Here is a 27,163-nt window from a genome sequence, read left to right as displayed (position 1 = left end):
GCAATGATTGTATAAACTGATAACAACTAAAACAATAAATATTAAAGAATTCTTGATATAGTGAAAAAAAGTGATGATGCATAGTGATTTTCCTAATCTCAGAAGACAAAATTAATAAGCCCTTAAGTAAGAATAACATTTACTTTTTGGTGGTAACTAGAAACATCTATCTATTTTAGCCATGTTCTTACTTTTGGAGTTTTCTGCCTGACTGTCTTCCTTACTCTATCACACTTTAACAGCTTTGGATTTATTATTTTTCTAACCCTACAGAGTAGCATAGAATGTGAACTAAACTTTATAATTTATTCAGTGGTAAATATACTTTCTAATACTTCAGTAACCTATTCAATTATTATAATGATTATCATTATGAAATATAATGCACGTTATAAATTATCTATTTCTAGAAAAAGTAAATAGCACTTCTAGCTATTCTCATATGTCCATATGGTATGGACTTGCTCAACAAAGGAAGTTACGTCCTTCAGTGCTAACATATTTAATCAAATAATTAATTCTACTTAACATTAAGACTTTATTAAAAGAAGATAGAGCAAGAGAATCACCCTTGCATTGGTATGTCAGGCTCCAAATTTAAACCCTAAACTGATGAACCACAGGTTATTTTCTGTGCAGGTTATATGGACATCAAATATTCACAGATTGGATCAGATCCAGTAAACACTACACACTTAGAAGTTGAGGAACAGACTTCATGTTAGCTTAATAAACCCAGGAGCATAGGGAGCTGATAAGACAGAGGTGGTAACATCTTTTCTCGACTCAAGCCTATCCTCTGTGTGTTAAAAGTCTGTCCAATTTATCTCTTTTTTAGAAAACAGAATGACCTATTTTAATGGCTTATTTTCCAACTGTGCTTTAGAAAGCCAAATAACTTATTTTTAATGCCTGTAACTTACTGTTATTTTTTTTTTCTTGTTTTTGTCTCCATGTGAGAACTTCATGGAACTGTTCATTATTTAACTGTATAACTCAAAAAGTAATACTCAGTTGCAAGCAGGCAACTGCAATTTATTTGTGCTCTAAGGTGACACTACTTGCTCAATTTTGTCCTCAGTATGTACTACTAGCAACTTTCTTTATAATGCATTCATTCTCCTCACCCAAAATTGTCACTCAGAAGAAAATGTGAGTATTCAAAACATGAGAATATTATTAGTTGATCCAGTCTCCCAAAATATTCCATGATGAAGGTCAAAGAAAGGAAAATTATGTTGCAAATCGGTCAAGAAGAAGATAAAATTAGAAACCTAAGACTGCTCAGTAAATTTGAAAAAAGCTGGAAAAAAAGCAGGAAAAAAGATTATAGAGAGGACAATTATTAGAAAGAATGAATAAATAAGAAAAATGGAGAAGTCAAACACTGGGAAAGAGGATAATATGGAGGTTAGAAGAGAAGGTGTAGTATTCCAGAACAGTTTACAAATGTTTATATAATACCTAGACACATAAGTATACCTTACCTTAGAAAACAGAAGTGTTTTTCATAGAAACCATATATTTTCAAAGTACCAGGAAGGCTTAAAAATCATTCGACCCCCAACCAACCAAAAACAAAAAGAAACTCTCCTTTGAAGACTTCAAAAGTGTATTTTTGTTATACAAATAGCCAATTCTTAATTTAACTGCTTTACAATTTCAAACTGTATATAACTAATGTTCATAAAATAAGGCACACATGTAAAATGTCATCATTAGAAAGAGTAATTTAAAATTTGCAATTATATGTGAAAATAACCCTCCAGTCAAAGCTCTAAGCACATACTTAGCATGAGTATACCTAAGTATATACTTAGTATTACTTTATCACCAAAGTCTGGTTAGAAAATAATTGGTAAATCTTTACATGGGACATAAAGCATAGATCCCCATGAATTCATTATCAAAATAGCTTAGGTGGACACACAAATACTTGTCACTCAGTCTGTACTAAAAGTCCCCTCTTTTCCTTCTATAGTTCTACTATATAGTTCTATTATTATTATAGTTCTGTAGCTCCATCTGCTATAGAGAATAGACTGCAGTTGTCTACAAAGAGCAGGAAAAATAGTTAATAACTACAAGAGAACAGAATAGGACTTAAAAAGACCAAAATAAATCATTTCAGAATTCACTGTTCAAGTAGTTTAGGTTGAAGCTTTCTGAGCAGTGGCACAGACATATATGGCATAGTAAAGAACACTAATGCAAATTATATATATATAAAATACTTATAATTTTTTCTATTCCCTGTAATTAAATGGCAGGGGTTCTCAGAATATTCACAACATTCCAAAAATGAGTTAGTATACAGTGTGATAGAAGCTGCTACCAGAAAGTTTTTCTGCCCCATCTCACCCTAGCCCAGGGAGATGACTTCATAGAAACTACCTTCAATTAGTTTACCAATTCAATTTTTGCTATAATTCAGCCTATTAAGAAAATTTAAATAACCTGACAAGCAGAAAGCAGAATAAAAAATTACGTAAAAGAAAAAGATTTTTACATCTGTCAGTAACTTCATTTTGAGGGGGAAAATCTACTCTGTTATTACTACTACTTTGAAATGGTTTGAATTAAAGTTAAGACCTGTAAAAACAATGGAAGGATTACAATTTCAGAGTTTACAAGCAAATACAAAGCTATACATTATATAAAAGCTGCTGCAATAACACATAGGAACAGTTTTTTCTAAATTATATCACTTTATACTATTACTGATGATTAGGCTGTTAAATTTTCCCATGTACATATTTTAACAGAAACATTTAATCGAACATTCAACAAATTAAAAGTTAAGCCAAAAAAATAAGTTTGCTATTTATTTATAATTCTTATTTCAATTTATTATAAAATGGACACAAACAATATGGAATAATAAATTTCATCTTTAAAATAAAGCACTTTTTACCAAAAGGATGTACTTAGAGAAATCTAAGAACCCTGGAGGTCTGGCCAGAATTCACTCCTCCATTATTGGGATATGGCGTATCAGCATCTCAATTATTTTTAAGCTGCCACAAGGTAAAAGAATGTTATTTTAATACAGTCAACATAAAAATGCAACTTTATCGCACCTCTTTTTTTACCATTACTTTTTAATCTGGGATCTTTCTCTCTTAAATTTTGGCTTCTTAAATAAGAGACTTACAACACAACTTTCCACAAACCCTGGTAACAAATTAAACTAAAAATACAGCATTATGTGCTTCACGTACCTTTTTGAGATGTCCTAGTCTAAGTTTGAAAATTTCTTCCTGTTCATGATATTCTGCCAAAGTCAACCTGTCAAAAGTGAAATTTTAATTCTGTATATTGAGATTAATACTTATTTCTTATTAGTAAGTAGCAAAATACAATGAATCAAATGGAAGTACTAAAATTTGAAAACTTTTAGGCCAAAACTCTTCACGATATTCTTCAAAATACATTTAATACTTGTAGCTGTTTTAATGAGTACTATGTATCAAACAATGTTCTAGAATTTAGATCCTAAGGATACAATGAAAAACAAAATTTCTCCCTCCATTTTAGTTTAAGCTTACACTCTATTATGGGGGGTAAAGAGGTAGAAACAATTTAATGAAGAAATAAAACAATTTTAAGTAATACTGTCATAAAAAACAAAAAAGGGTGGTATGATAATGACTAACTGTATTACACTAATTTGGACGGGGTTTTAGGGAAGTGACCTTGATCTAAACATCAAAAAGACACCCATGACAGAATCTGGGGGAGTACTTTCTAGAGGCAGGTTACAGCAAGTGCAAAGTCCCCACCCTAAAGTAAGAGGTCTTAGTAATATAAGCAGCAGCAAAAAAAAAAAAAATGTGAGCATCAGAATGTAGTGAAAAAGGTTGTGAGAAGTAAAAGAGGCAAGCAGGGTGCCAGACCACATACGGACTTACGGGCCAAGCAAGAGAATTTCAATTTTACTCTAAAAGTAATAGGAAATCACTGCAAAGGGAGTCAGTCCAGTTTGGGCTCTGGTTTGAAAATGGGAAATCACTGCAAAGGGAGTCAGTCCAGTTTGGGCTCTGGTTTGAAAGAGAGAGAGAGAGAGAAAGAGAGAGAGAGAGAGAGAGGAGAGGGAGAGGGAGGGAGGGAGGGAGGGAGAGAGAGAGAGAGAGAGAGAGAGAGAGAGAGAGAGAGAGGAGATAGAGAGAGAGAGAGAGAGAAAGAGAGAGAGAAAGAAAATGAATGAATGAATGAATGAATGAATGAATGAATGAATGAATGAATGAATGAATAAATAAGACATTTCCCCTACTCTGCTTTAGTGTGTTAGGAGGGGATAAGCAAGATAAAGAAATGTTAAAACCACCGTCAAAGTACCAAATTGTTATACTTCAGATTCTTTATAGAAATAAAAAGACATAAGACCTTAAATCTTGAAAGTGCTTTATAGTTATTTTACTATTAATTTCAAATATTCTTATTTTGAAAAATAATCAGTTTAATATATGTACAACCATAACAAGATTTATACACTTTATAACATTTCTTAAGAAAAAATGATTCTCTATTCTGATAAAGTAAAAGGGGGAAAAAAATCACTCTACAACAAAAAAACCTTCTATTTCATACACCAATTCTGAAAGAATTGCTATTATCTATCATTTTCAAATCCCTTGTTTGTTAGTTTACTTACGTGTTCTGAGGGTATTTGGTTAAGCTCCCAACTCAAGTGTGATTTATGTTTGGTTCAGCAACATTTAGTATAAATGCTATTTCCCTTTAGCTAGATGCTAATTAAATTTACTAATTCTAAAGAAAAAGTATTCAAGGAAAACAACCAAAAAAATCCCAAAGAAATTCAGTTCATTTTCCATTAGAAACATCGTAAGAGTTAAAAAAATAAACATTTTAAATGTCTGAAGACATTCTATTTAAGCAGGAAACTAACCTGAAGCCTCAAAGCTAAAGAATACAAGTTATGGTAAATATATTGTTTGAGGCACTTAAGAAAAATAAAATAGCATAACCCATTTATTTATTACAATTTAGCTAACCTTTACTGAACATTTAACCATGAGCCATGCACTAAGAATCATATTTTTTAAATGGAGGGTAGGGAGAAGAGGAGATGAGACTAGTCTGCCTTTGAAGAACCAAAAACAACTAGGAATAGAAGGGAACTTCTTCAACATTATAAAAGGCATTTATAAAAAGCAGACAACTAACATCATACTTAATGGTAAAAGACTAGAACATTTCCCCCTAATATCAGGAACAAGACAAGAATGTTCATTTTTACCACTTGTAGGGGGCGTGCGTGCGTGTGTACACTCATATTTCTAATACAGAAAAAAAAAAAAGAAAACGGGATACAGGTTGGACAGGATAAAGAGAGAGCATAAAGACCAAATTTAAGACCCAATAAATAATTATATGAATTAAAATACTTCAATGAAAGAAAGATTTTTCACACCGGATTTTTAAAAATTAATTATACACTTGTCAAAATCCACAGAATGTACAAAACCAAATGTGAACCCTAATGTAAACTACAGATATTGGGTGATGATGTGTCAATGTAAGTTCATCAGTTATAACATATGTACCACTCTGGTGCAAGTGGCTGATAGTAGGAAAGGTTGTGCTTGTGTGGGGACAGGGGGTATATAGGAACTCTCTATACTTTCTGCTCAATTCTGCTGTAACCATAAAAGTGCTCTAAAAAAGTTTATTAATTTTTTAAAATGGCGATTATATGCTATTTAGAAGTGATATAAGTTATCTACTAAATAATTTCAATATGAGGTAAAATATTATTATTTACTTTGCAATCATCCTGTGAAACATGACACAATCAAAACTTAATTTGAAGTATATTTTGCATGATGTCAAAATCTTGATAGAAATGTATTAATAATGGACAATCAATGCAAGGATCATTAGACTTTATCCAGACATAATATCAGCTATCCAACTATTTACTCTGAATAAAAAGTCTTTTTAACTAAAATTAGGAACTACTACCTAAAAAACTGACTGAATCTTGCTAGTAGTTAAAAATAAGAGCCAGGAACCATCTAAGCACTTTATGTGCACTACCTCATACACCTTCTCAACACTATGATGTAGACACTTTTACTTGGAAATGGAGGCGTAAAGTAAAATAACTTACCAAAAATAACAATCTGAAAAGTCAAGTTTGGAGTCCACATCTGTCTGACTACAGAATCTACAGATCTAACCACTACACAGCAGTAACTTCATTTTTTATGTTAATTTCTTGATTGAAAAATAACTAAAGATTCATAATCTATATTCTAATTATATCAGATATTCTGCACACAAGCCAAAGCCTAGTTTCCCTTAAACAGTAATTCAAAGAAGTTTTTAGAAGATAGTTGTTGAGTACAGCTGCTAAAATTTGTGTCAAAAAAGCATTATTCAAACTATAATACATATGAATCAAAGTGTTTCTGTGGCTTGTTTCCCTATTAAAATCTTCATTTGTATAAAGATGTAATCAAATGCCTATGTAGTATTTATCACTTCATTTGCCACTCCAAGAACACAGCCTTATCACTTCAGAGTTAGTTTTAAGTCAACATATGCAAGAAAATGGGATGGAAATGAGACAGGACTATGATTATTAAACTAGTCAGTGTTGTTAGCATCTTGAAAGACAAGCAGTAAGCAAAACACCTGTGACAAACCACAAAAATGGTCTATCAAGAAGGAGAAAATTGGGCCGGCCCGGTGGCGCACTGGATAAGTGCGCCGCTTGGGAAGCGCGGCGGTGCTCCCACCCGAGGGTTCGGATCCCACATACAGACCGGTTCCCGCTCACTGGCTGAGCGAGGCGCGGGAGCAACACCGAGGGTTGCAATCCCGTTGCCGGTCCCCGGTCCGGTACGGGGGCAACACTGAGGGTTGCGATCCGTTGCCGGACACGGAAAAAGACAAAAGACAAAAAAAAAAAGAAGGAGAAAATTAAACACAATCAATGCTATGTATTATAATTTAGTACTTATTGACCACTTTCCATATACCAGGAACTGAGCTAGATATTGGAACCATAGAGATGAAATAGTGAAACAAATGCTGCAATACAGACAGGCCATGAGCACCTAACATGAGGGGAAATGGGGAGAAAATGAGAAGAAAAAAAGTTTGAGAAGGCTTCCCACTGAAGTTAGTATTTGAGCCAAGTCTTAAAGAATGAGTAGGAAATGAGACGGATTAAGACAGTGAAGGAACAATATGAACAAAGGCACAGAAGAAAAAAGCACAGTCTTAGAGAAATGAAAGAGTTTAACACGTAGGGCAAATGTTGGAGAATGAGGCTAAAGAGAAAAATGAGAAGTTTTATAAAGGGTCTTCATGTGGGTGGATTTTATCTTGAAAGCCACTGAAGAAGGTTAAAAATGAAAGTGACATGAAACATGAAAGAAACAGTAATCTAGGCTTAAAAAAAGTGAGGTCCTATTTTAAGAGAGTGGCCATGAAAATGGAGAAAATGGGACAGATATGAAAATGTTATGGAAATGGACACACAGAAAGGGAAAGGGAAACATGTAGGAGGACTTGCAGGTTTCTACTATCATTAACTGAGTGGATGGTGAGGCTGTGACTGAAGAGATGAGGGCGCTATGGTAATACCTCAAAGTGACAACTCCCATGCTTCGGGGGTTAAGCAAAAGCCTTCAGGAGCAGGCAACATCTACTGTGGAACATAGAAGATAAACAGAAATTAAGACAATGAATTGGAGTTTGAAAGCTGGTGGTGATCAGGGGGTGGTGAGAAGGAGCCAGATCAAACATACTTTATAAGACACATTAAGATGTTTGGACTCTATCATTCAAGTACTGGAGAGCTACGTTAGGGTTATAAGGAAGAAAATGAAAAGAATCATATACTTATATTAGGGAAAATGACTGATTGCAGCATGAAAATTGATTGCAGGACTAGACCAAAAGTTGAAGGGGGTGGGAGGTGGAATATAAAAATAAACCCAAGTAAGAGACACTAGTAACCTGAGTTAGAATGGTGTCACTGGGGATTTACATAAAGGGTAAGCGGACAGATTTGAGATCTGGGATTGGGTATCCTTAGGGTTGAAATTAAAACTAGTACATACTTTCTTTTAATACAACCACTCATCTACCCACAAATTCACCTGATTTTTTGTTTGTTTTTTCTAAAGCAATAAATTTACTAATTTACAAAAAAGTAAATCATTTGCTAAGTACAGTTCTTTTCTTTTTTAAACATAGACAAATGTTTTAACTGCAACTTACAACAGCTTTAGAAAAGCAGGAAAGGCTTGAAAAAGTTAAATCGATTTTGAGATGGACTTTGAAAGATAAGATTATTACCACCTACTCACTAACAGATTAAAAAAAAAATCAATGGAATCTATATCTAAAATGTTAAGGATGACAACCAGAATTCTGGCATTTGAGAGGAGAGTAGTATCATTCCCTATTAGAGAGAATGCAGTAAAGGGGTAAGGTATACCTGTGCGTAGAGAGACTGAAATGGAAAAGATAACAGCAAATACAGGGTTTTGGTTTTTGGGGTTTTTTGTTTTGTTTTGTTTTTAGTAAATACAGTTTTGTACAGGCTCCTGTGAGGTTCCTGTGAGGCATTTAAGTACTGATATCAACTAGGCAGGGATATGACATTCAAGACTGATACAGAAGTACCTGATACGTAAGAAGGCTGGAGATGGTAGTTTGGATGTTAGCAGGATGTACATGATAACTGAAACCCTGAGAATGGATAAGACTCAAGGAGAGTATGTAGACTGGGAAATAAAATGGCCTAAAACAGGCCCATAAATTGGGGCTGGCCCGGTGGCGCACTGCTACAGTGCGCCGCTTGGGAGCACGGTGGCGCTCCCGCCGAGGGTTTGGATCCCACATACAGACCGGCCGCTCACTGGCTGAGCGAGGTGCAGGCGCAACACCGAGGGTTGTGATCCCATTGCCGGTCACGAAAAAAGACAAAAAGGAAAAAAAAACAGGCCCATAAAAAGCACCTACATTTTAGGCCGGCCCGGTGGCGCACTGCTACAGTGCGCCGCTTGGGAGCGTGGCGGCGCTCCCGCCGAGGGTTCGGATCCCACATACAGACCGGCCGCTCACTGGCTGAGCGAGGTGCGGGTGCAACGCCAAGGGTTGCGATCCCGTTGCCGGTCCCGGTCCGGTCCGGTCCGGGCGCAACACTGAGGGTTGCTATCCGTTGCCGGTCACGAAAAAAGACAAAAAGAAAAAAAAACAAAAAAACAAAAAAACACACCTACATTTTATAGATTGGTAAGTAAACAACATCCATAGAAGAGACTGAAAAGATGCAGCCACATAAATGAAAATTAGAACAGGGTATCTCAAAAACAAAGGTAAGAAAGAACTTTTTTTAGAAAGAAGTCAACAATATTGAATGCTACCAAATAAGTTAAAGGCTCAAAGATTATGACATTCAGCATCAAAAAGATAGTTAATCTTTAAAAGAACAATTTCAGTTAAAAAAGGGAGAATAGCAGGTGAGGCAGAAGAGACTGTAAGCACAGGTAACTCTTTCAAGAAATCTAGTTATGAGGAAGACAGAGAACATAGAAATTACAGGGATTTTTAATTGAGGGAGGTTTTTTAAATTTTTGCTTACATATGTTTTCTGAAAGGAAAGAACCAGTACAGAGCAACAGGTTGAAGATGTAAGACAAAGAAGGTATCAATAGAACAGTTCCCTCATTTAGTAGGGGGATGTGATTCAAGGCACAGATTAAATACTATCTTTCAACAGAGGAGAAAAGAATACGTCTACACACAACATCAGAGGGTATATATGTTTTCTAGTCACATTAATTTATATAAGTTCTTCTCAAAAAGAAAAATTATGTAAGTTTGGATGTATCTGTACATTGAAATTTTAACAAATGTTCTCTGAGGAATGAAATCATGGTCTATATTATTTTATTATTCTCTTCCATATTTTCCAACTTTCCTATGATAAGCACATACATTTTTTTTTAATGTCTTTGTCCCTTGAATTATAAAGAGTAATTCATTAACAGAAAATTTAGAAAACAAAAAAAAACAGAAAGGAATACACAATACCTATAACCCACCAATCAACTGCCTTCATAGGCTGAGAAAATGTATAAATGTCAGTTACATTACTTAAGTTAACATTCTCTGAGAACATTAAGGGCGTGGCCCACTTGGAAGAGTGTGGTGCTGACAACACCAAGTCAAGGGTGAAGATCACCTTACCAGTCATCTTTTTAAAAAAAAAAAAGAAAGAAAATGGAACATTAATGGGAACACTGAAATGAAATAATCAAAACATAAACTGACTCTTTAATTGATTCAGACATGGAAAAAAGAGTGGATTCCAGCCTCCTCTTAGCTAGCTAAGTCTCTGTTTTAAAAAAGAATTGCTAAGTCTCCACTTAAAAAGGTAGGGGGGAAAAAAAAAAAAGAAAAAGAAACTAAAAAGAAAAAAATACAATCTCCCTTGTATACGAAAGAGAAAAAATCCTAAATTAAAAAATGATAGAATTCAGATATTTGGGGCTTATTAATTTAGAATTAAATTTTCAGTACTGACTTCCTTCCTGGCCATAACTATTTTTTGCTATTTAAGTATTTAATTATAAATAACATCCACTACTAATATTCATGCTCACTGGCAACAATTTTTTAAAAAGGGAAATTTTAAAACGGAGGCTTACAGTTGTGGTAAATTTGGTCTAACAAAGGGATCATTTTCTGCTCCATTGACTGCTTTGTTTTTTCTTTGTTTTGGTTCAGAATTGGTAGAGGGTGCCTGAGAATTATTAGCTGCAGGAGGTTTGCGTTTGGCTAGAAGTTTCCTTTGTCTCTCAATATCTTCTCTTTGCTGATTCACCCATTCTTGTTGCCTATGTAAAAATAAAAAAATAAAACAGTATTAACCTTCCATTACTTTTCACAGTTAAAGAATAAAAAAATAGATTAAAAAACATGAAAAATCATATAAATTTGTAACCTTTTGGTCCCACTCTTGTGAACCAATTTGTACTCATCCTTCAGGTCTCATTTCAAACAATCACTTTTACGTGATGTGTTCCCCAAATCCCTGGACTAGAGAAAAGTGTATTGTCATATAATCTCACGGTACCTTGTACCTTGCCACTCATTGGAATGTATCTGGTTGCCACTCATTGGAATGTATCTGGTTAGACCACATCACCCCATAAGGACAGAGACCATATCTATTTATAGCCTATCATATCCCTAGTACTTAGCACAGTAATCAACATATACCAGATGCTCAATAAATATCTACTGGATGACATAAATGAATAAGCTAAAAAAAACCAAAAAGAACAGTTTATTATGAGGTGTTTTACATGCACCACATCACATCCATAGTATTTGCAGACAAGTTTACAAAAAGGCAAATAGGAATTTAATATGAAAAGTGTTATTTTCTAAATTTACCTCTGTTAAAAAGAAATTTGGGGGCTGAGCCCGTGGTGCACTCGGGAGAGTGCGGCGCTGGGAGCGCAGCAGCGCTCCCGCCACGGGTTCAGATCCTATATAGGGATGGCCGGTGCGCTCACTGGCTGAGCACGGTGCAGCCGGTCTCAAAAAGGACAAAAAAAAAGAAATTTGGGAAATGGGCAGTTGATAGTTTGAAATGAAATAAAAGTTGACCTTAATATAAGAAATTTAGGGTGAAAAAAAGGACTTTAACAATTTAAAGAAAAGAAACAGAAAAAGCAAAAAAAATTCTCATAGCTTCGAAAAATGGGCAATTAAGAAAATTATTAATGCTTCCAATTCAAGAACTTACAATTTTGCAAATAGCACACTAATTCTAAAAACTAATTAGATATTATGTCTATTACAAAAATATAAGTTGGAGATTTAGCAGTCTGACTAGAGCATTAAGTAGGTAACAGTGACACCTTTTTAAACCCTTGCATCATATAATACCTTAAGCTTGTTCTAATAGTAATCATGTTCCTTTCTAGGTTACCTCACCATGCCGAGAAACAATTTTAAAACCTTACATGGTTATGATATTTAGATTTTAAACCAAGCCAAATGTTTCATTCCCACCCCCCTACTCCCACCATTGAAACCAGAACTACAGAACTCCTACTCTGCTAATGCAGAATTGGCCTTACATGTGTTACTTCCCCTATGGTTCTAGTGAGTACCAGAATATGATAGGAGTGAAGAATCAAGGACCTAGGTAGAAGAGCAAAAGGATAGATAAAAATCTCAAGAAAACCAAACCAAGAACAAAACTTTAGTTTTCATTTGAAAGTAGGAAAAAATAATTTCAATTATTAAGTAAACTTTAAAGCTAGTTTAGAACACAATCAAGACGCTATAAATGCAAATAAATAGCAATGACCCTAAAGATTAAAATCCTAATGGAAAGTAAAGAATTACTGGAATTATAGATAGCTAATACATGATAATTCAAAAAAACCATACAGTGTAGAGATTATTAATATTAATTTTTATTTATTAATTTTCCATCTCATTCTCTAACCACTCTGGATTATATCACTGATTATAAACAGCTCAATATAAAATATGTATATATAACAACACACAGTAGGTATTCAATAAATGCTTATTAGTCATAGTCAAGACATGCAAGTAAGTTTGTTTTCTGCAAGTTCAATGAGAAATTGTAACTACTGGCAGAATTTATATTTTAGACCATGCATATTAATTATTTAACCCTCTCTTTTATTTATTACAGGACAACTGCAGATCTGGGCTTAGTGGCAGAGGTTCTCGCTCATAAAACACTGAAAAATTATGGTCTCTGTCTCAAATCTATCTCCGGCTTCCTCCTCTCCACTTCTAATGTTAATATTTTAGCTTGAGCTTTAATCACCTTTCATCTGGGTATTTCTCCATCTTAACTGTCAACAATTTCTCCTCTTTGCAATATTATTTCCACACTATCATCAGTTATCATTCTACAACTCAATTCTGATCATACATACTACATATAAACTTTTAATAGCTCACATTATCCACAGAATTAAAACCCAAACTCTCTAGCATCACAAGGACACTGTCCTTCACTGTGGTGTACCTGGCATAGCTGTGCTGAACAAAAGCTGAATAAATCTGCTGAAAGAGACAGCCATTCTATGACAAGACCCAGGAACCAGTGTTTGAAACAGCAATGTTGACGTAACACCATGTGAAATAAGGCTTTGCCTCCATTTCCTGAAACTGGATCGACTCTGGGAAAGCTAATATAGATGCTAGCACTACTCTGGCTTTTCAGATTTTTACAAATTTTCCAGCCAAAAAAGGAGCAGCATAGCTCCTGACTCCTTACCACATAAACAGCCAACCTATCCTTACTTACTACCATCTGAACTCAAGAAAATATGGTAACAATGATATCTTTGTTTTACAGTTTAAAACACAAATGCTAAAGCAACATGTTCAATCAACTAACTTATAAGCTACTGTATGTGAGGCAAAGGAGCAAAGTTCTTTCCTTAGCAAGCAAGTGTTGAAATATTAACACTTAAGAATTGAGGAATGGGAAAAAATAAGAAAAATTCCAGGAGACACACACACACACACACACACACGCACACACAAATCTTCCAATGAAAATTAAGTTTTCAACAATTTTCCTTCCAAAATATCATCTATAAAGCTACAAAGTCAGTTTATTTTTTGGAAAGTCAGATTTAGAATAATATATTACACTCTACAGATGAATGCTAATTAATCAAGAAGGCTGCTAAAGCTAAAATTGTAATATTTCATGTTTAATGTTTCATATTCAATGCATTAAATTCTATGATTTCAAAGAGTAGTAAGGAGATGAAGAACATAACTCCAAATTTAATCTTTTAAAGTAATGAAAATCCAAATACTAAATTTTTTTCAATGTAAAAATGACTAACTTCACAAGATTCTGAAATGCAAAACCATCCGTCCATTGCTCAGTAAATGAAGCGCCATGTCTAACTGTTGTAAAGTGTCCAAGGCGTAATCTATCTTGCATACTCTTCTCTCTGCTTGACAGTTTTTCTTGCGTACTCTGAAAAAAGGAGAAAAAAATCATCATCCAATTGGATTCACTTAAATTTTAAAAGCATGTAAGGCAAAGGGGCTAGTTAAAGAAAAGGAAAAATTTACTGAACTTTTAACTTACCTTTTCAATAAGAAGTTTCTTGCTCATTGATATGCACTTATTTAATCGTTCTTTGTATTTTTCAAGTAATTTTTGTTGTTCATCTATTTGCCGTCTGAGATCACAGTTAGCCTACAACATAAGCAGAAAATGCAAAAGGTCTAAACTTTGTGTTTATGAAGAGCTTAGGAGTATTTTAATGTTCCAAATAAATTATATATAGACAGGATTAATAAAATTAGATATTTGAGTATGATACTTAAAAAACATACAAACAAAAAAACAAGCCTACTTTATGAGATAATACTGTTAAATGTTACTTAACTGTGTAGTGGAAAGTACGTGGAATTTGTACCCATACTCCACATGTTCAAATCCACAATCTAAGGTATATAACCTTAGAATTAAGTAAGTTATCTGAACATAAGTTCATTTCTCTTATTTCTAAATAGGGACAACACCATCTACTTCACTTAGTTTAACATAACTGAAATATGATACATAAAGTTTCTAACACTTAAAAATAAATGTTTTCTTCTATCTCATGTAACTAATAAAAAATTTTCTCCATTAAACTTGTGAATGACACTCTAAGTTACCCATCCAATAATTGACAAAAAGATACCAATTCTATTCACTTTGTAGGCAGCCAAATGGGGAAGATGGCCTTTCCTTATCCTCAGGAGATGAGTTGGATTAGTCTAGTATAGTGGCAAGAGAATAACCTGGAGGGCTGGTGAGAACATAGACTGCTAGGACCCACCCTCCCGAGTTTCTGAGTCAGTAGGTCTAGGGAACAGCTGAAATTTTCCATTTCTAACAAGTCCTCCAGTAACACTGATGCTTCTGGTCTGGGGATCATACTTGGGGAGCCACAGGTCCAGACCAGTCATGGTGGAAGCCAAAAGACAATGGCTTAATATCTTGAAAGTGCTGGGAGACAATAACTGCTAACCTAAATTTATAAACCCAATAAAATTGTTTTTCAAGGGAGAGGAAATGAAATTCAGCACCAACAGACCCTCATTATTAGGTTCAACTCAAACGAAACGCCAACAAAATGTGTGTGTATGTGTGTAACTTGAAAAACTAATTCTAAAATTTCTCTAAGACTGGAGCCAGGGAAAGCTGAACCCAGAAGCAACAAGGCAAGCTGCCACCACTGCCCCAGGCCCCATCAGGCTCCTGAGACATGGAGCTGGGGGAAGCCAAACACAGCCACAACCAGCTAAAGAGCACACCAAAAACACCATTTGCACATGGGTAGCCCACCAAAGCCACTGCAATTGCCAAGGCTTCCACAAAAGGGGCTATAGTTTCCATAGCAGCAGTCACAGCCACCATGCAGATGGCACACCAGACTCTCAACTGCACTGACACAAGGAGAGGCACCACCGGAGACCAAAAAGAAAAGAGGAAGAAAAAAAAATGTCTTCTTTCTCCACAAAGCACACTCCAGAGTAACAGAAAAAGCATCTGATTTACAGTAAGAGGGGAGGACTTGATCACACCTGTCTCAGTACAGGACAGATCATCTGGACAACAAATCAACAGAGGAACAGTTATTCTACCAGATGGAGAGAACAAATCTATGGTTATTACAGGGGGGAGGGGGGACGAGGGGGGAGAAGGGGAAAGGGAAGGTGATGGAGGAAGGAGGAAGGGGAGAGATTGGATAAGGCGCATAAAGAATAAGTATGATTTGTAACAATGAATATGCTAAAAAAAAATTAAAAAATAAAATCTCTCTAAGAATATAAAGGTCCATTAATGGCCAAAATGAAGGAGGGAGTATTTATTTGTTCAACTATATATCAGGATGTAATTATGATCAGCAAAAACCCCTTCTTCCTTAATAATGGAAATCCCATGTTTTCAATTCTGCATTGATATATACCCAGCTAGAAGAACACATTTCCCAGCTTCCCTTGCAGCTAAGGATGGTCAATGAGAAGTAAGCAGAAGTTGTTCAATGGGATGTTCCAGAAGGCTGCACACAGAATTGTTGCACTTTTTGTTCTTCCCCTTCTCTTCCTGCTTTCTGCTGAGGACACAGATATCATAACTGTGACTCTAATACATACTTTGGACCGTGATGCAACCTTCAAGATGAAAACCATGCACTAAGGATGGGAAAGTAGTCAAAATGAGGGAGCCAATGTCCCATATGACACTGTGGAGCAACCATATTGGGCTGTCCATTTCTCATCTTCTCAAAAAATAAACTTCTATCTCATTTAAAGTGGTGGTGTTTATTGGCCAGCCACCAAAAACCAAAACAAAACAAATATGAAGTACTATTGTTTATGCTCTCTGTAACTAACAGTCAAAGACAGCTGTTAAATGATAAAAGATGGTACGGAACCTACCAGTGTAGAAATATACAAATAGAACATAATACAGAACATAGAAGTAGATCCACTTGTATATGGAAACAAGACTTTATGATAGAGCTGGTAGTATAAGAATGGACTTTTAAGCTGGCCTGTTAGCTCATTTGATTAGACCACAGCCTTGTAACACCAAGGTCAAGGGTTTGGTTCTCCATACCAGTCAGTCACTGAAGGAAATAAAAAATGGACTTTTAATTAAATGGGGCTGGAAAATTGGTTATCCACATTGAAAGAAGTTAAAATTAAACCCTACTTCCTGCCACACCCAAAAACCAATTCCAAAGAGACTGACTTATATTGAAAGACCAGACTATAAAACTTTTAAAAGAACACAGAGAAAAGCATCTTTACAATCATAGAGTTAAAATAATTAGTTCTTTTGGTATATCTTTGATAATAATTTAGTAAAAGCAAAACATAAGCTATAAACTAAAAGACATATTAAATTATATAGAAATTAAAAATAAATCTAATTATCAAAAGACAGCATAAAGAAATGAAAAGACAACTCGCAAACTGGAAGAAGATCAACACAAATGACCAACAAAAACTGGCATCGATAAGAAAAAGACAAACAACCCAATAAGAAAAGTGGGCAAAAACCACAACCAGTTATTTCACAGAAGAAACACAAACGGTTAATGAATATTTTAAAAAACACTCAAAACCAATTAGTAAATAAGGAATGCATAATAAAGCCAGGACACCATGTTACATCTATCTGATCCGCCAAAAAGAAACAATTTTTAAAAATATCTTCTGGGCTGAGCCCGTGGCGCACTCAGGAGAGTGTGACGCTAGGAGCGCAGCAGCGCTCCCGCCGCGGGTTCGGATCCTATATAGGGATGGCCGGTGTGCTCACAGCGCTCACTGGCTGAGTGCGGTGCAGCCAATCTCAAAAAGGACAAAAAAAAATTTCTTTTTCTTATGGGCCGACCCCGTGCCTCACTCGGGAGAGTGCAGCACTGGGAGCGCAGCGGAGCTCCTGCAGCGGGTTCGGATCCTATATAGGGATGGCCGGTGCGCTCACTGGCTGGGTGCGCTCACTGGCTGAGCGCGGTCACAAAAACGGACAGAAAAATATATATATAGGGCCGGCCCGGTGGCGCACTGCTACAGTGCGCCGCTTAGGAGCGCGGTAGCGCTCCCGCCGAGGGTTCGGATCCCACATACAGACCGGCCGCTCACTGGCTGAGCGAGGTGCGGGCGCAACACCGAGGGTTGCGATTCCGTGGCCAGTCCCGGAACAACAGGATTCTTTTTGGCCCACTGCAGCTGGGAGTACAAATTGATCCAACCACTTTAGGAAAAATGTGATACTGTATTATAAAGTAAAGTGGAAGATGTGCATGCCCTGTACAACGGCCATGTCTTTCGTAAGCATATACTATAGAGAAATTCTTGCACATTTGCTCTAGAAGACATGTATAAGAATGTTAGCAGAACCATTTACATTAGAAAAAGTGGAAACAAAATGTCAACTAAAAGCAGAAAAACACATAAATTATGGTATATTCATATACCACATAGCTGTGAAATGAACAAACTGCATTTATACCTATATGTGGATGACTCTCCCATATATAATGTTCAGTGAAAACAAGCAGATCAAAAGGGTTCATATAAGATAATTTCACTTAAAGTTCAAAAACAAACAAAATATTGTTAAGAATGTGTACACATATTTAACACAGCCATAAAGAAATACAGAGGCATGATAAATACAAAACTTAGAATAGTGGCTAACAGTAAAGGGATGAGTGTGTAAATACATGGGATCAGGAAAGACACTGAATGTTTCAAAGGTACTAGTAAAAATATGATAACAGGTGTTGGTTTTATTGAGTTTCCATACCAACAGGTCTCAATGCTGACTTAAATTAGAATAGTCCAGAGGAGCTTTTAAAACTACCAGTGCCCAAGCCCTACAACACATCAATTTGATCAGAACACTTCAAAGTGGAGCTCGGGCAATAGTACTTCCAACTTTTCCATCCTGTGACTCCAATGAGCAGCAAGGGGTAAGAACTACTGCTTTATATCTCACTCACATTGTAAGTACACTTTTAGATGTATTTTTTAATAAAGTTATTATTAAAAATACCACAGGACTGTAGCAGTCACTTCACCCTGTTTAGTATGAGATGTCAGTTAGGCATATAAGAAAATCAATTAACTTTAAACTAACATGAAATGAATATCTCCCCTATGATAGCTGTCATATAAAAATAAATTTTATAAACTTCTATTTCTCCAACTGTTTCTCAATTCACATTTGAAGAGCTAATAACATATTTTCATTCTAAAGTTGGTAATTTCAGTCATGTATTTACACTACCAGAAAAAGCTTAATTTTTTCCAGCTATAGAATTTTCTTTACAGCGCTAAGTATTTTCTCAACAGTTTCACTGCTGCTAAATAATCGACTCAATTTTTTCCCCTCTGTGACTTACTACTTACCCTGAGCAAATCATCTATACGACCTTCCTTCTTTTCCAGGTCCTGGTTTTTATTAGTTTCTAATGCTGCTAATTTGAGCATTGTGAGATCAGTCTAAATGAAAGAAAGCTATTTTATTATCTCCATTATATATATTATTGCATGCAAATATAAAACTAGACTTTTACTGACTTCAAAAAAAATGGAAAAATACATGAATCTGTGTGTATGTAAAGAGTATCCCAAAAAGTCTTAGTGCACTTTTAAGCTTTATTAATTTCAGAAGTATAAATGCTACAAACTCACAAAGAAATACGTTAACAGATTAATTATTTAGAGTATTGATGTTCCTCACTAAAACTGAATATATCCACTGTTTTGTGCTATATATCACTTAGTTGATTTTAAGTTTGCAAAACCTTTTTTTAAATTATTTTTTCAATTGACAAGTAAAAATTACACATATTTATGGTGTACAACATGATATTCTGATATACTGTGGAATGGCTAAATCAAGCTACTTCACACATACTTACCTTTTTTTTTTTTTTTTTGGTGTGCTGAGAACACTTAAAATCTACTCTCAGCAATTTTTATATGTATATATAATATATAGTTTTTAACTGTATTCACCATGATGTACAATAGATCCCTTGAACTTATTCCTCCTAACTAAAATTTTGTGTCCTATGACAAACATCTCATACAGCAAAGCCTTTCATACGCTGCTCATTCACTGAAAGGAATGTACTCATAATCCTAGCCTCAGGATCATCCAAAGAAAGACGGTTTGATGCATGGTTTGAACACGGCCCCACAAATAAAGTCTAATAGAAATAAATAAAGGAGCGGAGGTGGTCAAGCAACAGGATCTACTCTCCAAATCCCCAGTCTGAGAAAGTGTTATCCAGAAACTGTCACATGTAAAAAATTAAAATGAAAAAACCTAGTACTCAAAATTCATGAAATAAGTGTAAAAAGTACCCAAATAATTCAATTTTCAAACCGTTTTTTGAATTTGCTGCATATATGTATATACATAAATACAGACACACAAATGAACTACTTTAATGTCCACTTATAACAAGTATAGCAGCCTCACAAAGACATCAGTTATGTGCAAGCGGTCTTCAACGTTACAACTGTTCTGATTATTTGACTTGCTAAACACATGTACATATTTGCCAGTGTGTAATAAAGGACAAGCTGAGAGTATATTGGGTGTTTCAATTTCTTACCCCCTCCTCTATAAATTTTGGGTTTTGTTTTTTCAGTAAATTAGCTTTCTTGACATAAGGTGACCACTGGTTTCTTAGAAGTCATAGAAGAAAAATTAATTATTATTTACCTGAGTAATTTTAAAAGATAACTGCTTTGGTTGTACAACAGGGTGGTCCCCAAAAGCTAATGCAGTAGGAGAAGGGCTGTTCGGTCGAACCTAAAAAAATATATATTAAAAATTTTGTCTTAGCAAGGGAAAAAAAGCAGGTTTCTACTTAGCAATAACTACTTCACATTTTTGAAGAAATTTTTACTTTCTGAAGAAGTTTTTATCGGGGTAATATCTAAATTGAAACATAACTGACTTTTAAAACTTTAATCATTTATCCAACAAGCATTCATTAAGTACCCTCCTACATAAGACCCAGTGAGAGATACAACCATTTCCTGCCTTCAAGGAGCTTAATCTTAATGCTTTTGTATTGTTAAACAAAAAAAAGACAAATAAATTATTCTGAAATAAAAATATTAAAAAGACTATGATGTTTCAAAAAGTAAAAATAAAAATATCTTAATACAGAATTCTTAGTACTTGGGACAATAACACATGCCCATATGTAGTTGATTATCAATTCATTAACGAGTTTCATGGTTTAATGTTGTCACTGGTATAAATATACACTAATTGAAAACAGCAGGTGACAAGAGTATATCAACTATAACTCTTTACTTATAGTTACTGTTGAGTCGTTGTACACAAGTACTTCATACATGGCAATTTGATGAGTCCCAAGGTATAAAATGAGCATGACATAATGAAGTATGATTACAGATAAGGACTAGAAGGGACATAGGAAATAAAAACAGCATACTTGAGTAAATAAGTGAAATTCTGATTTTTAAAAATCTTTAATTCCTGAAAACCAATATTGTTTTTCTGGCTGGACACTAAACTTCCACAAAATCAAAGTAAATAAAAAATGAAATCCAATATGCAAAACAATGCATACAAAAGAACTATATCCTTGTGAGTTGAAGGAGGGTTAAAACAAAAAAAGAGAGCAGCAGGGAACTACATCTTTTTTTTTTTCCTTTTTGTCTTTTTTACTGACCGGTAATGGGATCGCAACCCTCAGTGTCGCGCCCGTACCAGGGACCGGCAACGGGATCGCAACCCTCGGTGTTGCGCCTGCACCACGCTCAGCCAGTGAGCGGGAACCGGTCTCCACATGGGATCCGAACCCTCCGCGGGAGCGCCGCCACGCTCCCAAGCGGCGCACTCTCCAGTGCGCCACCGGGCCGGCTCAGGGAACTACATCTTAAAATGTTAGAAACAAACCAAAATGTTGTAAGATAATTTTTAGTTCCAAGATCCTCCTCCTATGCTGAACTGGACAGCTTGACTTTTTCTTAAGAATTCCCAGAAAGAAATTATGCTATCATTTTAGTGGTTAAGAAATTTAATTAATAAGATAGTTAGAAATTAGAAATTAATAACTGAATATGGACTGGTAAAAGAGTATTCATTTTAGTCCCACAGGCTCAACAGCATTACTTCACAGAAACATACTTCTTCGATATAATTAATTCAGAAAATCTTTAAGAAGTTCACTTTCAGAAATAAAGTTCTAACAGCATCAGGTCATTAAAAAGGATTCAACTCACCTCACAAAAATTACTTTTTAAAATGATAAACACTAGTTCTCAATAAAAACAACAAATTATAAAAGTTTTCCAGCAACCTGTTACACAAAGAGTATACATGAAAAACTTGAAAGATAAAAACTTACAGAGGAGGAAGGAGTGGAATGTGAATGTGAATTTTGAGGAGAACGGATTGCAGGAGGTATGCCTCTTACTGGACTTGAACCATTCCCACCTTGGTACTGAGAAAAAGAAAAAGGAAATATCACTATTTATTAAAGCAGGTTTACATAGCTGTTATTTTAGACATGGCATTAAGAATTAATTTAAATATATCTTACTTTAAATTAAACCAAGTAGTTATTTAAATGGGTCCAGAAAAAGCAAAACTAAGGTTACAGCCAAGTCCTAAAAGACTAACAAGAGAACACTGATCATAAGAACATGACAAGACTATGTCTTATAAAGATCCTTATTACTCTACATTCTGACTACAATTAATTATGGTCAACCCAAAGACAAATAAATTCCCTCAAAGCAATGGACACATTTTGTTTTCCCCCCAAATCTCAGCACAGTTCTCCTATAAATGTTTCTTGAACCGATATGGTCCCTAGTTCCAAGAAACTTAAAAATGTTTACATACAGATGTTAGTGAATATAATCAACTATCTTAAAATAGAACCATTATTCTCAAGATCTGTTAAATATCCAAATGTTCATGGCTTTCTATAGGAGAACTACATACAACAAGTCCCTTCTCTCTAACAGCACAAAATCTTCAAAAAATCAGTTCTCACAAAGCACATGATCCAGCTGCATATGAAGAGAAGCCAATTAATCTGTTCCATAGCTACCGTTTCTACTATCTCATGTTTCTGTACCAAGGATGGGAGAAGAAGAAAATTTGCTGCTACCTCTGGGGGGTGTAGTTTATTGTCCACTTCATCACTCTTTGTTTAATTACTCACTTAACTTTAACATGAACTGCCAAGATGAGGACTTCTTAAGTGTATTCATTAAACCATTTCCCACAATCTAGGAATTCCATCTCATTTATTTTATCTATAAGTGCCTAGCATAACGCCTGGCACACAGTAGGCATTGAAGAGACATTTGTTTATTTGAACTAATCCTTCCTTTGGCAAAGGTTCTTAATGATATTAACAATGAGTGACTGATCTCAACTAAAAACATTGGTATCTCCTGGTCAGCAACAGTTTTACTTTAGATTCTGTAAACCCAAGAAAGCAAGCTTGGAGGATTAAAAAAAATTTTTTTTAATTCAGCCCTTCCCCTAGTCAGCCAATTCTGCTTTCACTCTCAAGTAAATATAAACATTTTTCACTGGAGTAGATTGTGTTTGTTGTTTAAATAATAACATTAGGGCTGGCCAGTTAGCTCAGTTGATTAGAGCGCAACTTCATAACACTAAGGTCAGAGATTTGGATCTCTGTACTGGCCAGCTGCCAAAAGAAATGAGTGAATGAACAAACAAACAATCTAATGTTTTCTAAAGTAAAAGTGGTAGCCAAAAGTGGTTCTACATAGAAACAAGGAAGCAGCAGATTTGGTAAGAGCCTAAATTTACCACTCTTTATTGTTTTCAGGGACTCTTAAATTCACATCTCTATCAATTATTGAATCCTTATCCACAGGGCTCAACTGGTGCTGCAGTATGATTGAACCTATTCTATTAGCAGAGAGAATTCTGAACTAGAGGGCTGGTAGACTTCAAGTTCTGCTCTTTGCTCTTGCATTTAGAATTTGCCTTTACATAGGCTACTTTACATCTCTGGTCCTCTGTTTCATTGTCTGTGAGACAGAAACACTAATGACTACTTGGCCTAACTACTTTGTTATAAGCAAATACGTGAGAAAGTACGTTGAAAATTATGATGTGCCATACCAATATAAAAGTAAATTTTAATGTTCTTAGAAAGAAAGGATACCACAAAGTACTAAAGTTCTGCTCTAATCAAGTAGATAATCAAAAGTTAACCTTGTGCTTCAAAGAAATCATTTCAGCTCACAGCAGAATCATATTGAATTAGGAATTGTAGAATAAACCTCAATGAACTTACTTCAAAATAGTCGCTAATTTTGTGTCCACGACCCCCAATACTTTTTCCTAAAATATAAAAGTAAAAAATTTTATGGATTTAAAGTCAGTCATGACTATTTATCATATATTTATATCAAAAAGAGAATGTGTCAAACTTAATTTCCCTAATGCACATAAAAATCATGTATTTAATAAAAAAGTATATGATATTTTAGTAGGGTAGTAATGGACATAAAAAGAATATTGAGTCCCAGAAGATAACAATTTCAGAATTCCAAAAATCAAATGACATTTCAATAAAAATATAATTTTTTAAAGTCTCCAATTATTGGAGACTAGAGAAATAGATTACATTAAGGGATCTCTTGTTTTAAAAGTACATTATTAATATCGCTTAATGGCTGCTAATTTAAGAAAATCAAATCAATGAATAAAAAAGACAAGTGGCAATTGCATAACTAACAATCTAATTCACACTTGTGAATAAGAAAAAAGCTTTGGTTAATACAAACCATAACATAATCCCTGTCAAACTGACAAAAACATGCTTCAATATGAAACTTATTTTGTTAAACGTGTTTTGATTTTCTCAAAAGCATTTCCAAATTAACAGGATATGTTGTAATAAAATAGATTTTGAATGCTGTTCTTATATTAATTGCCATATTGATACTGTGAAACCAGTCATTACAGCTCACACTTTTTTTTAATTTAATGTCTTGTTCTGAAATGGAGGCTTCATTAGCTTTATAAATATCGAATTAAGAACTTGCTAAGAAATACAGTGTTTAGAGATGCGTTTTTGGGGGTGGAGGCATCCATCCTTGATTGCAACTATATAGAATACATGAGTTCTTCAAGTTACAATGAAAAAACTAATGATATCACAGTCTAAAGCTTTGCATAATATAAACATATATACATTTATCAATTCAATATGGACTTATATTCGTGCATTCATTTATTTATACAACAAATATTTCTTAAGTGGTTACTATGTGCCAGGCATTACTGAGATGAACAAACAATATATTTAAAAGTTTAATAACCTTAAATTCCTTCTCGGAACAAAAAGTAGGAGGATTTTTTAAAAACTAAACAAGGTTTTGGACTACAAATCCTACCTAGAAATTCTGAACAATAGTTTTGTACAGATTTATTTAGAGGTCAGAAAGGAATGTAAAGGTTTTAACCAAGGTAGCTTCCTTTCTGTCTAAAATAATTTCCCTTCTGTCTAAAATGATTCTGAAGAATGCTAATTTTTAATGAAGACAAAGATGTTTTTGATGTTTTGCCTACCTAGAATCTATTTCTCCAATTCTTTTTCCTTAATTGAACCCAAAGTTTGTTCTGTTAACACCCCTTTCCCTGTATAACACATGTAATTTCAGGGAAAGCTGACTTCCCAGTTCCCCTTCTCCCTTTCCTATCAGAATTCCAATTCCATTCAGGTAACCTCCCTTCTCCACACAGCCTATATTTTTCACAGGAACTTTACCCTATGTTCAGTTTCAGAGATGGGTCTGACTTTTGTAAGGGCAATAGTACCTCTGTTGGACATAACTGGTTTTGAAATGGATATATGACTTAATCTAGTCAGTAAGAGGACAGGAGAGTTTTGCTCTGGACTTGAAGAAGCTCACTCCAAAGGAGGAGGAAGGGGAAAACACATGCACGCGCGTGCATGCACACGCACACACAAAGCTAACCTCTCTCTCTAAAGCAAATGTGAGTGAGGAAGATGAAACAAGTAAATTCAACTTAGGCAACCACCCTAAAATCAGGAGAAAATCAGATAATTCTGTGGCTGGCAGACCACAAACAGAAAAAAATGGGTCCTTAAGACAGGTTGGATCAATTAACCCAGAAGTCCCACTCTCTTTTGGGGCTTACCCTTTGAGGTTTTTTTTATCTGCAGTTGAAACCATACTTAATATATTCCTACAATAAATAAGACTCCAAGTCCACTAACCACAACGTGGAGAAACTACACTAAGACTAAAAAGTAGCCCAGTGCAAATTCAGATACACAACTAGAGAAAAGGCCCTTAAATGACTTAATCCCTTCCTTCCGCAAAGACAGCTGCTGCAAATAAATTCCTTGATTCTAGCGCCATACATAAACCAGTAAGCCATGGGTTCCCAGCCCTCGATCTTATGACTAAAGACTGGCTCCAACACATGTAACGTTAGGTACAAAATCATCATTATACATGATTTAATAGCCCAATTTATTGTATTTAATTTTGAGTGCTCAAATTAATTGACAACACTATTTTGCTCTCCATTACAAGAGATTCTGTAGTGTAAGAAAAATAGTTTTCTTAGCTCACGTCACAAAAAGTAGATATGCAAGAATAGGTATGAAAAAAAAGATGGTGCTTTAATTACAGTCTCTCTTTATTTTCATATATACTTTTTCTTTTTTAAAATAAAAGGGAGGAGTAAGTTTGGGTACTTGTTTTAAATTGAGATTTAAAGTTTTTATTTAAAAACAAGAACCCTTTAAATACCATAATTCATATGAAGAATGAAAAATGAGAGGTGATAAGTTAGTGCTAGCAAGAGTTGGACACATTTGTCTTTCTAGGACCCAAATAAAAAAACAAGCATCAAAAACTCTAAAAACAGTAACCATACATTAACTTTGTGTGGTACAAAAAGACTGGAATTTCATATTTTTATTTCTAATGCAAAATACATTGCTAAACTATTATTAATGCATAAACTATAAAATTATAAACTATAGAATTCACAAAAACATGAATGAGAAAAAATAAGAAGAAATTACTTTTCAATTAGAATATTAATTGATTAAAAATCAGAACAACTAAAAGTAAATGCCTACAGGGCTCTGAAGGAAGATGTTGCTTTGCTTACCCTGACTACTTTCATTCTGATTTTCTGCTTTTCGCTTTCTTCCCCTGGATGATTCCGATTGTTTCTTCTCTGGTGTCTATAGAAAGCAAGTTAAGAGAATTGTAAATTACAGTTTTAACATAAAAAATTATTATAGTCAGTATAAAAGTCATTTTTATTTTCAAGGCCAATTAAATAGTGTTCAGTGATCATGAGATGTAAATGTAGTTATTTACATACAATTTGTTTAAAAGATAAAATTTCCTATTGTGCAAATTTTTAAAATTCTAAGTACAGAAGACCTTTTGCATATTATCTAAAATTCACATTTACAGTATTTGACTTGAGATGGATGAGAAATCTGAGAGTAATTAGCCTTTACAAGATGCCCTTCAAATTCTTAACTGG

General features: G+C 34.7%; 1 protein-coding gene across 1 annotated transcript in view; it reads right to left on the bottom strand.

The window, feature by feature from the left end:
* The window catches only part of LOC103585031 (serine/threonine-protein kinase tousled-like 1), a 70,747-nt gene that overhangs the window by 18,005 nt on the left and 25,579 nt on the right, over positions 1 to 27,163 (bottom strand). Inside the window, exons 4-12 of the mRNA XM_008565892.1 lie at positions 26,777 to 26,852; positions 23,916 to 23,962; positions 21,978 to 22,073; positions 20,315 to 20,404; positions 18,988 to 19,080; positions 14,156 to 14,266; positions 13,905 to 14,041; positions 10,695 to 10,883; positions 3,222 to 3,288 (exon numbers count right to left, since the gene is read on the bottom strand). Of these exons, the coding sequence (XP_008564114.1) occupies positions 3,222 to 3,288; positions 10,695 to 10,883; positions 13,905 to 14,041; positions 14,156 to 14,266; positions 18,988 to 19,080; positions 20,315 to 20,404; positions 21,978 to 22,073; positions 23,916 to 23,962; positions 26,777 to 26,852 (906 nt within the window). The remainder of the gene's footprint in view (positions 1 to 3,221; positions 3,289 to 10,694; positions 10,884 to 13,904; positions 14,042 to 14,155; positions 14,267 to 18,987; positions 19,081 to 20,314; positions 20,405 to 21,977; positions 22,074 to 23,915; positions 23,963 to 26,776; positions 26,853 to 27,163) is intronic.

This window comes from Galeopterus variegatus, unplaced genomic scaffold (genome assembly GCF_000696425.1).
Source record: "Galeopterus variegatus unplaced genomic scaffold, G_variegatus-3.0.2 Scaffold211, whole genome shotgun sequence".
NCBI lineage: Eukaryota > Metazoa > Chordata > Mammalia > Dermoptera > Cynocephalidae > Galeopterus > Galeopterus variegatus.
This window is presented reverse-complemented; position numbering and strand designations above follow the sequence as displayed.